Source organism: Phocoena sinus, chromosome 7 (assembly GCF_008692025.1).
Source record: "Phocoena sinus isolate mPhoSin1 chromosome 7, mPhoSin1.pri, whole genome shotgun sequence".
In the NCBI taxonomy this organism is placed as follows: Eukaryota; Metazoa; Chordata; class Mammalia; order Artiodactyla; family Phocoenidae; genus Phocoena; species Phocoena sinus.
In genome coordinates, this window is record NC_045769.1 from 27122500 (window position 1) to 27138980 (window position 16481).

At 39.0% G+C, this 16481-nt stretch overlaps 1 protein-coding gene and 1 non-coding gene across 4 annotated transcripts in view; both read right to left on the reverse strand.

Annotated features, from left to right (window-relative positions):
• Positions 1 to 16481, reverse strand: part of UNC80 (unc-80 homolog, NALCN channel complex subunit) — a 241703-nt gene that overhangs the window by 37474 nt on the left and 187748 nt on the right. For all 3 annotated transcript variants that reach the window (XM_032637295.1, XM_032637297.1, XM_032637294.1), the window contains 6 exons: positions 14337 to 14475; positions 13443 to 13539; positions 6077 to 6247; positions 2355 to 2447; positions 915 to 950; positions 344 to 562 (listed from right to left, as the gene is read on the reverse strand). In XM_032637295.1, the coding sequence (XP_032493186.1) occupies positions 344 to 562; positions 915 to 950; positions 2355 to 2447; positions 6077 to 6247; positions 13443 to 13539; positions 14337 to 14475 (755 nt within the window). The remainder of the gene's footprint in view (positions 1 to 343; positions 563 to 914; positions 951 to 2354; positions 2448 to 6076; positions 6248 to 13442; positions 13540 to 14336; positions 14476 to 16481) is intronic.
• On the reverse strand, positions 14086 to 14222 carry LOC116757223. Its single transcript, XR_004350875.1, has one exon. It is a non-coding gene; the product is annotated as a small nucleolar RNA SNORA76 (small nucleolar RNA).

Sequence of the window (16481 nt, forward strand, 5' to 3'; positions counted from 1 at the left end):
CAGTAAAGAGCATGTGGGAGAAAGCCTCTGAATTCAGGTGATGCAATCTCCCTTTCACTCTCTTTTATTAAGGAGCAAATATATCAACTGGGCTTTTCTGTCTTTAAGAACATTTCCCCCTGTCCACGCTAAGATCCTTTTCCACGGACTTAACATCTATTTTCCCAGAGGGCCCTGTTTGATGTGCATCCAAGCTACAGGAGACCAATCAATTTCAGCCAGTTTCAAGTGTTTACCCTGCCCCACATTTATCCCCCACCGCATACACCCACCCCCTAACCCCCTCCAGACATCCGGCCCAAGCCGTGTGCACACTCAGGGGCAGAGAAAATGAGGACAGTACCTCATGTGGGACTTCACGTCCAACAACTCGAGGGCAGTGACCCGCGGTTCCCCGGCTAGGTTTTGCAAGATCTTCAGCCTGGGCCCGCAGTGCTTGTAGAACTCGGTGCAGATGTTCAGCAGTGACTCCCGGGGTCTTCTGAACTCCTCCCGAGCAAGCCGTTCATCTAGTTCCTCTCTGGGAAGGCCCTGCCCTTCCTCCAGTAAGTGCAGGTTTTCTCTGGGGAATTATAGAAGTTTAACTGGGGGTCTGGGAAGGTGTATGGGGGGCAAATATGAGAGGAAGGTATCACACTGAAGAAAATTATGATGCCTTATATTACATGCAAGTTAATGAAGCAGCAGGGCGGGGCCTAGGAGAACCTTATCGGAAAGATCAAGAAAGTTCATCATCCTGCAAGAGACTGTCATCCCAAACTGTAGTGGCTTTCCATTAGCCACTTCCTGAGGATTTATGCAGAAGTAGGATGCCATGCCTGAATGAAAAGAAAGCTGACGGAACCATAACCCAGCTCACAAGGCAAATTATCACAAGATGACAGAATTCGTACAAAATTAGGTTCTTTCTGTACCTGATAAAGTGCAGTTTGGCGCCTTGTTCCTGGTACCTGGGAGTCAGAAAAACAGTCTGCGTAACTATCAGAGTAAGAGCAGGGGCCCTGTGGTGGGACCTCTTAACGACTTTTTCTTATGAGAAGCCTTTGAAGTTACACATTTTGGTAAGCTCCCTAATACACACATACTAATCCTAAAATATAAAATCTTGATCTTTCATTTGCCTACCACATATGCTGCAATTATAGCTGCCATGAAAGCTCTTCCATTGCCAGATAATTTGTAGAAAGACAGATACTGTAAAAACACACACAAACTCATGGAATGTGGTCAAATGAAGGAAATTTTGGAAAACTTTCAAGGTGAGGTGAATCTAAGTTGCAGTTTTAACATCACGTGCTATATTTTAGGAAGAAATATGGCTGACTTCCTTTCAGTTCTAGAGACTTCTTGCTTTATGAGTGATGGGTAAAAGGACTTTAGAAACCCTCTTTCTCTGGGCACCTTTCATCTAGTGTTGAACATAGCTCAGTAAGCTTAGAGAAACCCCTAAATATCCCTTAAACTCATTACTCAAAACCCATATAATCATTTTCCCCTAATGTGAGAAATTGAGGTAACACTATCACATCAGATAATTTATATCTGATGTGATAGTTTGGAACTTATTTCCTTTTTAACATAAATATATGATAAGCAGGGAATTTACATAAATAATGATATACACTTAAAAATGTGCTTCAGAGAAAATAGAAAATTATTCCGTTTTTCCTTATAATCTCTGCTAATTACTCCATACTGGGAAAAGAGAACTTTCTCCCTAGCTGATTTTGGGTTTGCTGTGTCTTAAAATCTTCCTTGGAGGAGGAAGCTAATTAAACTTTTATTTTTGTCTCAGAGTACTTAGAGGTTAACCCAGGGAGAAGGAAGTAAAGTATTAACTAGTGCAGCCAGTGTCTGAGTCGCACCAAAAGAGGGAAGGTGATTAAGTCAACAACCGTGAAAGCATCAGTTAAGGGGCTAAATCAAAGCTTGGATGAAATGTCTGTAGAAAATCTGTCCAGATGAAAGAAAGGTGACTCTGCACAACTGCCCTGGAATGAGAAGCCACCTCCTGATTATTATTGTTTCCTTTGCCTTTTTCTTGGAGGCAAGTGAAACAACACTGGAATAGTTCAAAGACCACCCAGGAGGCAGAGAACATCTTGCATGTTCACACAAACAAATGGACATAAATGCCACTTTCTGAAGGTGGCTTACTTCTCTTCATTTACAAAGGTGACAACTGCAAAAAAAGCCTAGGTGTTTTCGTGTAACTCTCAACTCTCACCTTCTTCTCTTTTCCTTGGAGATTTTCACGCTCCATATCGACTATTTTCAGGATTCCTTTCACTCGCAACAGCTGAGATTTAGGTTGTACGACATTGAGAGACCACAGAATAAAGCCAGTGAATTACCTGGTAGTCACCCCAGACGACATGGTGTGGTTGGCTGTGGTGGCCCCTTTATGACCCTGGTCACACCTGCTCATCTGGGGGGCCGTCATGGGCCTGCAACAACAGTAACAAAACCACAGAAGTGGAGACACTTATGAAACCCTCAAGTTACTGCAGCTCACACAAGCTTGAAGCTAGAAGCTCATAAAGACTTCGGCCTTTTCTGTCACACACCTCTGCTGAGTCTGTCCTGGAAGGCACTTTAAAGGGAACACTGATTCCCAAAGGTCTATAAGCTCACCACGATTTAAGGTCTTTCGTTTCTTGGTCCTGAGTAATAAACAAATACTCTTCAAGCCAGACATTCATGAAATCAGACTTCTAAGTCTGTGCTGATTAAGTGAGAGTTAAGAATTCATTTTTTCAATTCCACAGGTACCAGGAAGTTAGCCATTCTAGACGGTAAAAAAAGATAAGGGTGTACATATCATTTAGGCCACCTGCTCCATAATCAACCACTCTGTTTCTCTGAGAAACTATCAAACAAGGAAAGAATCTTTCTAGTCAAAGTTAGACCTAAGTCTGTGTCTTTATTCCTGTCGTAGAGAATGGAGTTGAGGACACGGGGATGGGGAAGGGTAAATTGGGACGAAGTTAAAGAGTGGCATGGACTTATATATACTAACAAATGTAAAATAGATAGCTAGTGGGAAGCAGCTGCATAGCACAGGGAGATCAGCTAGGTGCTTTGTGACCACCTAGAGGGGTGGGATAGGGAGGGTGGGAGGGAGGGAGACATGGGCATATATGTATATGTACAGCTGACTTACTTTGTTATACAGCAGAAACTAACACACCATTGTAAAGCAATTTTACTCCAATAAAGATGTTAAAAAAAAAAATTATACCTAAGACTACCCAGGGAAGTGAGTAAATTAGTATCTATTGTTAAGTCAGTAATTTATTATGGGTGCTAAGAAACAGGTTCAAATGAGCTCATATATAGGTAAACTGCGTCTGTGTCATCTGTGACGTGGAAAGGAAGATAAGCCCTTTCAAAGCTATTGCTTACACGAACTCTTTAAAGCTTGCTTTTGTCATGCTCATTTTCTGTATGCTGGTTGTGGCTGGAGAGTAACCCTTTAAAAATCGCCCCAGACCGTCTCTTCGGTGCCTTTGCTGTAGGGGGCAGCATTTAAAGCTAGCCCCAAGACCTTCCCCCCACTGCCCCACTGGTGTTACTCCCGTTATCATGCCACATCATATGGCAAAAGGGAAATGATCTGGGTAGGCCTATTCTCATCACCGGCCCTTAAAAAGCAGAAAGTTTCTCTTGGGAGGGGCAGACAAATTTGAAGTCTGAGAAGGACTCAAGGCATCCCTGCTGCCTGGACGACTGCGGGGCCGTGTAAGAGGGAATACAGATGTCTTCCAACCGCAGAGAGTGGCCCCTGGCTGACGGTCAGGAAGGAAAGGGGACCTCAGACCTAAAGCGGCCTGGTGCTGGATTCTGCCAAAACCCTGAATGAGCTGAGAAGTGGATTTTTCCCCAGATCGTTCCAGTAAGAGCTCAGACCAACTGACATCTTGATTTTGGCCTTGCAAGACCCTGAGCCGACAGATCAGCTGAGCCTGCCCAGATTTCCGGCCTACAGAACCATGCGATGATAATAAATGCATTCAGTTTTAAGCCTCTCAGTTTGTGGTAATATGTTATGCAACAATGGAAAACTAATACTGATACACTTGTAATATACTTGTTTCTGTGTTACTACCTATAGAACGGTTAATTTTTTTTCATGAGCAACTATGTTAGGACTGTGGAAGTGAAGTGGTATTCTTCTCGTTTTCTTTTCGTAAAAACAATGGAGCCAATTTTGTTGCGAATAATTACAGCCAGCCAATGAGGCTAGTCTTCCACGCCATCTTTTGAATATTAAATACACTGGAATATTTAAGGCCACAGAATTTCAAATGTCAGAGCTCCATCCATAACTCTTTGTGGAATTTTTGGTAAGTCAGTTTTGGAGAAGTTAATTGACTTATCCTTATAAAAGGTAAGAGAAAGCATCAACATTGTTTACTGTAAAGAGAGAGAATCAAGTGGCCCTTGAAGGAAATTGACTGCTCTTCTCTCCTCTAGTCACAGGAAGGCACTAGTGACACAACCGGGTGGGTGCAGAAGGGAGGGTGTAAGTCACGTATTTCTCCTTGTAATGTTCTTCCCCCTCAGACTTTCAGGAAACCATCATCAAAGCACTGGGGGCTGTTTCTCACCGGCAGTTTGTCACTGCTCCCTATTCCACTGCTTCCCATCCCTTCAGATTAGATGCACGTGGGCACTTCAGCAGAGAGTCTACCCAAGGCTTTGGGCTATGTTCTGCTTGCCTCGGTTGGCAATGCAGTGCAAGATTAGGAACTAAACATAGGTTGAACTTAATGAATAACAATCTCACTCCCCTTCTCACTTGCTGGTGCACACTGGAAAAGTCCTCCATGGACTGAGGGGCTGCAGCGAGTCCCCTCACCAACTGAGCAAGATGGGGCTGGAGGGGCTTCCCTGGTGGCGCAGTGGTTGAGAGTCCGCCTGCCGATGCAGGGGACATGGGTTCGTGCCCCGATCCGGGAAGATCCCACATGCTACGGAGCGGCTGGGCCCGTGAGCCATGGCCGCTGAGCCTGCGCATCCGGAGCCTGTGCTCCGCAATGGGAGAGGCCACGACAGTGAGAGGCCCGCGTACCGAAAAAAAAAAAAAAAAAAAAAAGATGGGGCTGGAGAAGTTGGTGCCTGTGATGGGAGTAAACCATAGAATTTTAGGCTAACAATATGGCCAAATGGGATGGAGAAGCAAAGACATCGATGCAGAAAGAAAGCTTCCCCACCTCCACCCGTGGGGAGGAACGTCTCCTTCCAGCTGATTTTAGATGACAATGGAGAAGGAAAGCATATCACTATATAGTGTCCTGCATCTACCACCCCCACTCGCTCTATCCTTGGTACACAGACATCCCCCCGGCCCCGCTAATGCCCCCACCCGCCAACGCCTGCCCAGGCCTCATCTATCCAGCCCTTCCCTGACACAGGGCAGCTCAGTTCCTCTGCTTCTGTACCCAAGAACCTGGTGACAGGGCTAACTTCTTGGAACTTTGTTTAGGGCTGAACCCTGGTGTCAACTGACCTTTCCATTCCTAAATCCCTCAGTCCCCTCTCTTAGCACTCTTGAGTCCTGTCCGACAGAGAATCTATCAATTCTAGCATTAGAATAAAATTTTGTAGTTTATGTTTGTTATGTAGCTTCTGAAATTAAAGTAAAAAAAAACCCAGCTCTTTACAAACAGGAAAATAATAAAAGAATGCTTAGTTGAAATTGCAGACATTTCATGTCTCATAAAAAAGAGCTAATAAAAACGTGGATCACATTTTCATATTCACTAAATTAGCCCTTTTACAAAAGATTTGTTTACTGCTGGGTTAAAACTGCCACAGAAGCTCAGCAAGCTACATGTAAATGTGTGTTTAGCAATCATGGTAGAATAATAATACTAACAATTATTATTATTATTGTCATCATCATTATTATTTAGAGTACTGAGCACTATTTATCTAAACAACTTAGGGAACGCTTGCAGTTTCAGCTGAGTTTGGGTAAGTTATCTGTAAATAAAAACTGGGTTTGAGATTTTCATCTTTTTGGTGGATACATATAGCTTATGGCTGTGGCTATTTCTGCCGATGGGATTACCTGGTGAGGACCTCTACGCTGTATAAAAGGGCCTGCAGGGATGTCGCAAGAGCAGCCATGGAGGCGATCTCCTCTCGGGCAGCGGGTCCTGTCTCCACTTGTGACGTTTGCCTCTTTAGCTTTTGTAGGTAACATGGCACCAAAGCTTCCAAGACCATCAGCATCTGAAGACTTTAATCAACAGATAGAAAACCAAATCACGTTTTTACCTCCTACTTGATATTTTGGAGCATGGAGAAATGAAAAGCCTCTAGAGAGTTGGAAAATTCTGAATCCCCTTCCCACACCACCCAAGTCAAGAGTAATTAAGGCTGCTGGAAATATCTACCAACACTAATTAATTAGTTAATTAAGCACCGGATAAAAGGTGATAAAATTCTGCATTTAGGAAGAATATTATCTACTTGGGAGAGTTAGCATATATACAATTGGTTGAAAGAACAATAGAATGGTAACAGGTAGAGCTATTCAGTCAATCAGAGAAACAAGCTTCACAAAAATCAACAAAGCTTCCATTCAGTAATTTGCAACAAATCTGAGACAAAATAAAACCCTTCTTTAGGAGGCTGGCTTCTTAAAGCTTAAGCAATTTTACAGCAAGAGTCTGGTCTGGAAACAGTCACTGTGATACAAGTATGAAAATGGTTGCTTACTAGTGTGAATAGTTTAAAAATTCAGCTATATTTTGCTATCAAGAGACATTAAATGTAAGTATATAGAAATGTTGAAGGTGAAAGTAAGAGCAAACACCAAAAGAATGCTGATGTAACTATTATGTCAGACAAAACAGACTTCAAGGTAAGTTAAAGACGGAAATTTCATAATTGTAAAAAGACATTACCAGACATCAGACTTTTTATAAAACTATCATAATTAAGACAGTATAATATTGGTGCAAGGATAGACCAATAGATATGTGAAACAGAATAAGGAGTCCGAAACAAATCCACAGATACTTGATTTATAACAAAGATGACACTGCAGTGCAATGGGGAAAGGCTAGTCTTTTCTATAAATGGTGCTTGGGTCTATTGCCTATTAGATATCTCTGTGGGAAAAATAAACTTTGACCCTTACTTTACACCATACCAAAATTAATTCCAGATGGCTTGTTAATCTAAATGTTAAGATAAAAACAAAAAAGCACCTAGCATATAAGGGGATATATTCATAACCTTGGGTTAGCCAAGATTTCATAAGAGGACACAGAAAGCACTAAAAAATAGGAAAAAGGTGATACATTGGACTGTATTAAAACGAAGAGCTCTGTTCATCGAAAGACAACGTTAGGGGAGTAAAATTATAAGCCACAGAGTAAGAGATGTTATTTGAAATACAAGTAGCCAGTGGTGTGCTGGAATGGCTAAATAACCAGTCAAGAAGGTCTACTGGCCAACCCTCAGGATGGGAGAAAATATTTGCAACTGAAGCAACTGACAAAGGATTAATCTCCAAAATATACAAACAGCTCATGCAGCTCAAGATCAAAAAAACAAACAACCCAATCAAAAAATGGGTGGAAGATCTAAACAGACATTTCTCCAAAGAAGACATACAGATGGCCAACAAACACATGAAAAGATGCTCAACATCACTAATTATTAGAGAAATACAAATCAAAACTACAATGCAGTATCACCTCACGCCTGTCAGAATGACCATCATCAAAATATACACAAACAACAAATGCTGGAGAGGGTGTGGAGAAAAGGGAACACTCTTACACTGTTGGTGGGAATGTAAACTGATGCAGCCACTATGGAGAACAGTATGGAGGTTCCTTAAAAAACTAAAAATAAAACTACCATATGACCCAGCAATCCCACTACTGGTCATATACCCAGAGAAAACCATAATTCAAAAAGATACATGCACCCCAAGGTTCACTGCAGAACTATTTACAGTAGTCAGGACATGGAAGCAACCTAATTGTCCATCAACAGAGGAATGGATAAAGATGATGTGGTACATATATAAATTGGAATATTATTCAGCCATAAAAAGGAATGAAACTGGATCATTTGCAGAGATGTGGACGGACTTAGAGACTGTAAGACTTCACTTCATACAGAGTAAAGTAAGAGAGATAGAGAAAAACAATTGTTGTATATTAACACATATGTGGAATCTAGAAAAATGGTATAGATGTTCTTATTTGCAAAGCAGAAATAGAGACACAGACATAGAGAACAAACAAATGGATACCAAGGGGGAAGGGGGGGATGGGATGAACTTGGAGATTGGGATGGGATTAACATATATACACTACTGATATTATGTGTAAAATAGATAACTAATGAGGACCAACTATATAGCACAGGGAACTCTACTCAATGCTCTGTGGTAATCTAAATGGGAAGGCAATCCAAAAAAGAGGAGGTATATGTATAGCTGATTCACTTTGCTTTACAGCAGAAACTAACACAACGTCGTAAAGCAACTATACTCCAATAAAAATTAATTTAAAGAAAAAGGCCTACCGTAAGCATCTCTTTCCAACACCACATTCAATGATGTCATTCTGGTATTTTGTATTCAGCAATTGCTACATATTGGCAAATTGGCAATGCTACACATTAGAAACTCTTTCTCCCAGAGAGTTGGTTGTTAAATGTTTACCAGCAACACCACTCTATATAAGTTAAAATGTATTTATATCAGACTCTTTAAAAAAAATTCCATATATCAAATAAAAATTACTGATAATCTCATTTAAAAATGGGTAGAATACTTCAATAGGCCCCTTGCAAAAGTAGATATCCAAATTCCAGTAAACAATCTGAAAGGCTTCCAAACCTTTTAATTTGCTGGAGGGAAATGGAAATCAAAACCACAATGAGATATCACTATAAGCCAACAAAAACAGTTAAAATAAAAAAGACTGACGATACAAAGTGTTGATGAGGCTGTAGAGTACTGGAACACCTATACACTGCTGGCGGGAGTGAAAAGTGATACAAGCCCTCTGGAAAACTTTTTGGTAGTATCTACTAAAGCGAAGCATATACATACTCCATGATCTAGCAGAGCATTTCTACCCACAGAGACGCATATATATGTGCACGCAAAGACATATATAAAAATGTTCACTGCAGCATTACTGGTAATCACTTCAAACTGGACACAACACTAATGTCTGTCAACAAAAGAAGAAATACACAAATTGTAGCATAGCCGTACAATAGAATATTATAGACAAATGAAGAACTACTGTCAAACACGATTGCGTGGATGAATCTCATGAAATAGTACTGAAGAACAGAAGTCAGACATTAAAAAATACCTACCATATTATTTCATTGTAGTTGAGTTCAGAAACAGACAAAGCTGATTTGTGATGCTGGAAATCAGGATAGTGGTTCTTTTATCTGATTTTTCGATCTGAGTGGTAGTTACACTGATGTGTTAACTTTGTATACATTCATTAAACTATAAAGTTACAATTTGTAAAAACTTTCTTGTATGAATATTTAAATAAAATACATTATTTAAAAAAAATTTAAGCACAACAGGGACTCGGTATTACAAATGTTGAAGTCTTGTAAGAATTGAATTTATTCCCATGAAACGTACCCTAGGGAACAACTACTTAAGAGATCCTGGCTCCACCCAGGAATTAAGAACAGTTCTGGCTTAAACAGAGCAGAATAAGCTATTAGGGAGGTTTTTTTAAAAAAATTTTAATTTAGCTTAACAGTATTGGACTCTGGCTTTTAACTCACAATGACAAGAGAATTTGATTGTGAACTCTAATTCCTTTTGATTTCAATGTGTTTGGACTTTAACTTGAAAGTGTCTTTTATATCATTGGGAATTTGATAATGCGAGGATTTTTAAGTCAAATTTAGGGCTTCTCTATGCTGTTAGCATTTTAATATTAGAGAATCTTTATACATTTTGTCATTGCAGTGTCTTCATGTTATCACTTAATCGCACTGCAGAATCTCTGATACACCCTAATAACATGGTACTGGATATGTTTGGAGTGGAAAATAGAAGAGGGGGTATTTTGACACTTAGGAATCGAGTGGACTTGGAGTTAAGTTAATGTAAGGTTTTGATCCATTTTTGAACCTTTTATGGAGCTTTGATATTGTAGGAGGAGCCTAAGGAAAGCAGGAGGAGGACCGTCCTGATAGAGGGTAGATTTGCCCTCCTGAGGCAGGGTTGACCAGGGGCATAGAGTTTAATCCCCATTGCTTAAGACAGAATATGGTGGGAATGTTGGGGATGGGGGTGGCATATTTTACTCATTCCTCATGTTTCCTTCCAGCAGAGAGAGTTCAATCAATATCAATCCCGGTTCCTCTTTGCCCTTTTACTTATTCGGTTCTGGAGAAGACAAAGACTTACCTGAGGGGCAAATTGATATAGACATACTGGGCAAAATCAGCTCAGCTCTTTTCCTTTTCCTGGAAAAGCCTGCCAACAGGGCTTCTATCCTCTGCTGTGAGTTCTCAGGGCAGTCCTGTTTCAAGCTTGATTCCCCTACTTAATCTTTCTCAGCACTAAAGGTGACATTTCAACCTCCCTTCTGCCTTCCTTCATTTATTTAGAACATGGGCAAGAAAGAAGTCACTCTTCACTGGATCCTTCCAGAAACCTCAACTCTTATGACTGACACCGTTTCAGGAGTTTCTGAGAAAGGATAAAGAGGACCCTGAAGATGGCTGTGATATTCAGCTCAGGCAAGGAGAGCAGAGATTTCCACCAGAGGCTGTGGTAAGAATAAACTGTATGCATTTTCTTCAGGCGGCTCCTTATGTTTACAAACTTGGTAGGTAAGAGGCAGGATGAGGTAAGGTGACTTGGCTCAGCGCCTTGAGATGGCTGAGCAACAGATTTCATAAGGGAAAACTTCAAAATAAATTGCTCTGGGACCGGAGGCAGGAGAGATTATTTGCAGTGGGGGAACCGGGAAATGCACTGTGGAGATGGGGCGGAGGTCACCCTGCTTGTCAGCGGGATGTTCTGACCCTACCATCTGCTCTCTCTGTCCCAGTGGTGTGTGAGGAGATAGTACATAATGAACAAACTGATGGAAGAGTATTAAATAATGGTATTACACTCTAAGATTAATCCCGAATAATAAGGCAGTCTGGGAATACCTGACCAGTTGTCTGCTGCTTTTTTCATTACTTTAAAAATACAAATTCCCAGTCTTTTATCCAATTCATAATAACTATTCTGAAAGAATTTTTGATATAAAATAAAACTGACAATTGTTAAAACACCACTGAGTAGAATTTGTTATTTAATAAACATCCTGCTTCAGATGTTTATTCTACATTAAGAAACTACATCTTATGGGCACTGTTGAAATTTGACTTGGGGAAACTACGCAGTAATGATCAAAACCTGAAACACAAAAGCTCAAAATGACAGAAACTCTAATGAACAAAGTTTGATACAGACCAAGATAAAATAAGTCCTCCCCTAAAACTTAATCAATGAATGTAAACTTTATTATAAATTTTACATAGAAAGAAAATAATTTCAATGAAAAGAACTTTGATAAAATAAAAATGAAAAGTGGCTTATTTGCAACATAAAATGGCTGAGGAATTAAACTGGCATAAATAAATTAGAAAATAATCCCTTAATGAAAATTTATAGGTATAATTATGATTAAGATGTTTGTATTTATAAAGTCGTAGTCAAAATATCCTTGGGGTCAAAATATCCACTGGGTTAAAATAGCAGAGTTGCAATAGTTGGGTCAATATTTTTCTACACTAATTGAAAACCAGAAGTAGATTTAAGGAGGAATATGAGAAATTGATAAGGAGATTTGATCAAACAGAGAGAATAAAGAATTTTAAGTAATGTGGAAATCTGTAAGCCCCAAGCAATCTTTAGATCCCAAGTAGATCACTATGCTTTACTTTCAGATCAGTTATACATTTCTATCTAGTGTTCCATAAATCACCCGACCTATAGATGTTTCAGGATAGGCTTGACTATTAGGTTAGAACTGGACTGGTATGAATAGACAAGCGCTAGTTCTCTGTTTGTTTCACCAGGAGAATCACTAGTCATCTTCCCTTTCACTTCAAACCTGAGTCAGAGTCACAACTCACCCTGAGCACATGAGATCAACAGCTGGTCCGAGGAGGTAGGACCAATGTGGGTGACTCTGGGTTAGATCAGAGCCAGCATCCTTGAGTTCACACTCAGATAAGATTTATATTTTATTCCTTGTGTGACAGGAGTTTGTAGTCTCAGTTCTTTGAATTTACATCAGAAAGGTGATAACCTACCTAGATCTGGCAGTCTTAACAGAGGAGCAATACCCTGGAATAATTTATTAGCCCATCCTTCTCTCAAAAGAAAGTTGAGGCAAAAACTGTGATATGTTTATGACTAATCCATATTTTTATTTTCAAACTATTTTCTCACCACAAAGGCCTATGCAAGAATTACAAATGAGAGAAATAGGAACATGGAAACAGTTGGCTGTTATCTGATTCATTCATTTTATAAATTTATACTGTTATATCATGTATGGAATACAGCACTATATTAGGCATTGGAAGATATATCACATATACTAAGAATATGGTAGAATAGAATCGAATGCTTTGTTTATGGGTTAGATATTACAAGAAAAAATCAAAGTAGATTGAGAAATTAAGAGGGAGAGATTTCCTAATGTTGAATTGAGGAAGAGGAGGGAAGGCCATAGGGTTGGTTAAGCCAGAATTATGGAACATTTGGACGGAATGCAGCTCTTATCTTTAAGCATGTACATTACATAAAAAGGGGCTATCCATAATTCATTTGAATTATTGTCTCTGCCTTTAGAATACCTATTTTAATAGAGATGAGGCTGATTTTCATTTCACATATTATATATATATATATATATATATATACACACAATATATATATATGTAAATAAAATCAGGTCAGAGCCAACATCCTAGAACTGGAAATCACACTCGCCATGGTGAGTCCTTTGGATTCCTTGCACTTGGCAAAATGACAGGCAAGATTTCTCTTCCTGCTCTTTGTGTGACACAAGTTCTTATTGCTCCTTGAAATGAGTTTTCTTAAATAGCTTAAATGTCTTTTCTGAAATTTTATTTGCTATTAATTTCTGTTACATGTGAGGATATTTCCTAAACAAGACTAAAACATCTTAGCCACTTCACAATTTCCAAATTAGGGGATTTCAAATTGATGAAGATTTACTATATTTTTCATAACCTCTGCTATGACAAGTTCCCTAAATTTAGTTTTTGAAAGCATACTTGCCAGAGCATTACAGGCTAATCTTAGCAAACATAACCTTTGTAGTCGCTCAATTTTATTTCCTTTGCCATACTTACTTATTACAAGGCATGGAATAAAAGGCTGCAGTTACCTTCTGAATGACTCAGGAGCATATGCCACCACAGTAACACAGAGCTTAATGGCTTCACTTATGGAGAAAGTCAGGTCTTCGTTTCCATAGCAGAAATCTGAAGGGACAGAAGGGCAAGGCACACAATCAGAGTGGATTCCACCAGGGATAAAGAAGAATTTATTACTCCTAACACTTTCTTTCCAGTTATATTTTGTAGGCATTTCCTTGTTAGACGCTATTCCTAAACTGTGAACACTTAATATCCTCATCTAAAGGGACTAAAAATTCTGTTCTATTTTTGAATAATCAGATGACAAATAAAAGTGCTTTTTTTTGGTAGTTTAAAAAAACTCATCTAATAGAAGGATATTTGGATGCTCTAAGGTAAGACATGAGACTTCATCTTTGAATACCTCTAATTGTAGACATTCCACGATAATAAAAGCCTGTCTTAAAGGGTTATTCACTTAGAATTGCCCAGGAAAACCCAATTTTCTGAAAACTACAGCGGTCTATTGAGCCCCCCTTTTAATACAATTTTCATGGCAGAGAATCCTTTATATTTTAAGATTTACAAGAAATTTAAGAAAAACAAGAGATAGGAAAATGTACCCATTTAATTTATACCACCGTTTCACTTATTTTTTTTTTTTCTTTTCCCCAGTGTAGCTCGCGGTTAAAAGGGCCGCTGCCGCGGGGGCAAGACGGCCGCAGTTATGCGCAAGCACGTGCTGCTCTGGCACTGCAGCCTGACCCCCGGCAACACGCGCAGGCGCGGCGGGGGCTCAAAGGCAGCGCATGTTCCACTTATTTTTGCTATTTTGATTTAGCTCAAAATATTCAGTATAAGGTCATTTAAAAAAACAAAGATTACAAAAAGAAAAAGAATGCCAAGGCAAGTTTTGCTTTTACCTAATGACTTAAGAGGCTTCTCAGCTTTGACCAGCTCTAAGATGTCTAGGATGTCCGTGGTCTCCCCCTCCAGCGACTGCAGCAAGTCAAACAGGCACTGAGCTGACACGCCTTTGCTGGACCCAGTATTGGCAGCATCCTGTACAAAGAAAAGCCATTTTAGGCCATCATTAAAAAGTTTACAAATAACAAATTCTGGAGAGGGTGTGGAGAAAAGGGAACCCTCATACCCTGTTGGTGGGAATGTAAGTTGGTGCAGCCACTGTGAAAAACAGAATGGAGGTTCCTAAAAAAAAAACTAAAAATAGAGTTGCCATATGATCCAGCAATCCCACTCGTGGGCATATACCCAGAGAAAACTCTAACTCAAAATGACACATGCACCCATATGTTCATAGCATCACTATTCACAGTAGCCAAAACAGGGAAACAAACTAAATGTCCATCGACAGATGAATGGATAGAGAAGATGTGGTACCCATATACAATGGAATCCTACTCAGCCATAAAAATAATGAAATAATGCCATTTGCAGCAACATGGATGGACCTAGAGATTATCATACTAAGTGAAGTTAGAAAGAGAAGGACAAATACCATATGATATCACTTATATGTGGAATCTAAAATATGACACAAATGAACTTATCTATGAAATAGACTCACAGACAGAACAGAATTGTGGTTGCCAAGGAGGGTGAAGGGGGATGGATTGGGAGTTTGGGATTAGCAGATGCAAACTATTATATATAGAATGGATAAACAACAAGGTCCTATTGTATAGCATAGGGAACTATATTCAATATCCTGTGATAAACCATAATGGAAAAGAATATAAAAAAGATGTATATATATATATATATATATATATATATATATATGACTGAATCATTTTGCTGTACAGCAGAAATTAACACAACATTGTAAATCAACTATACTTCAATTAAAAACAAAAGAAAAGCCATTTTAGTTTATTAATTCCTACATCAGTACTAATATGGTTTGATCAGAAATACAAGTTTCATAAACACTGCCATTGATAACAATATCTAGGCAGTATTCAGCTTACAGAATTCTGCATCCAACCATGCTATTGTATGGAGTGAACACCTGAGTTTTAAGGGATCTATTAAATGCTAATCTAGTACAAAAGAGATATTTGTGGAAACTCATAAAAATACAGCAAAATGTGAACTGACAGTAAAGTTCATGCCTATGTTTTCTCTGGTCTATGATAATGGGACTCAGCATTCCCCCGCAAACTTCCATAATGGATTGGTTGAATACATCAAATATGTTTGAGAAACAGATGAATTTTTTGACAACCCTGGGAATTTTACAGGTCTTAATTGATAATCTATCTCCAGAATGGAGATACTTACCATCTCAAATCTCTGTAAAATGACTTTGATTCATTCATTAAAACAACAAATCCTCCTGGGCATATATCCAGAGAAAACTCTAATTCAAAAAGATACATGCACCCCAATGTTCATTGCAGCACTATTTACAATAGCCAGGACATGGAAGCAACCTAAATGTCCATCGACAAAGGAATGAATAAAGAAGATGTGGTATATATATACAATGGAATATTACTCAGCCATAAAAAGAATGAAACAATGCCATTTGCAGCAACATGGATGGATGTAGAGATTATCATACTAAGTGAAGTCAGAAAGAGAAAAACAAATATCATATATTAATGCATATATGTGGAATCTAGAAAAACAGTATAGATGATCTTATCTGCAAAGCAGAAATAAGAGACACAGACGTAGAGAACAAATGTATGGATATCAAGGGGGAAGGGGTGGTGGTGGGATGACTTGGGAGATTGGGATTGGCATATATACACTACTACATATGAAACAGATAACTAATGAGAATCTACTATATAGCACAGGGAACTCTACTCAATGCTCTGTGGTGACCTAAATGGGAAGGAAATCCAAAAAAGAGGGGATATATGTATACATATGGCTGATTCACTTTGCTCTACAACAGAAACTAACACAACATTGTAAAGCAACTATACTCCAATAAAAATTAATTAAAAAAAAAAACCTCATTAAATTCCTACTATGTGCCAGGCACCATTTTGTGCACTGCAGTTACAGCAAAACAAAAACAAAAAAAAACAAAA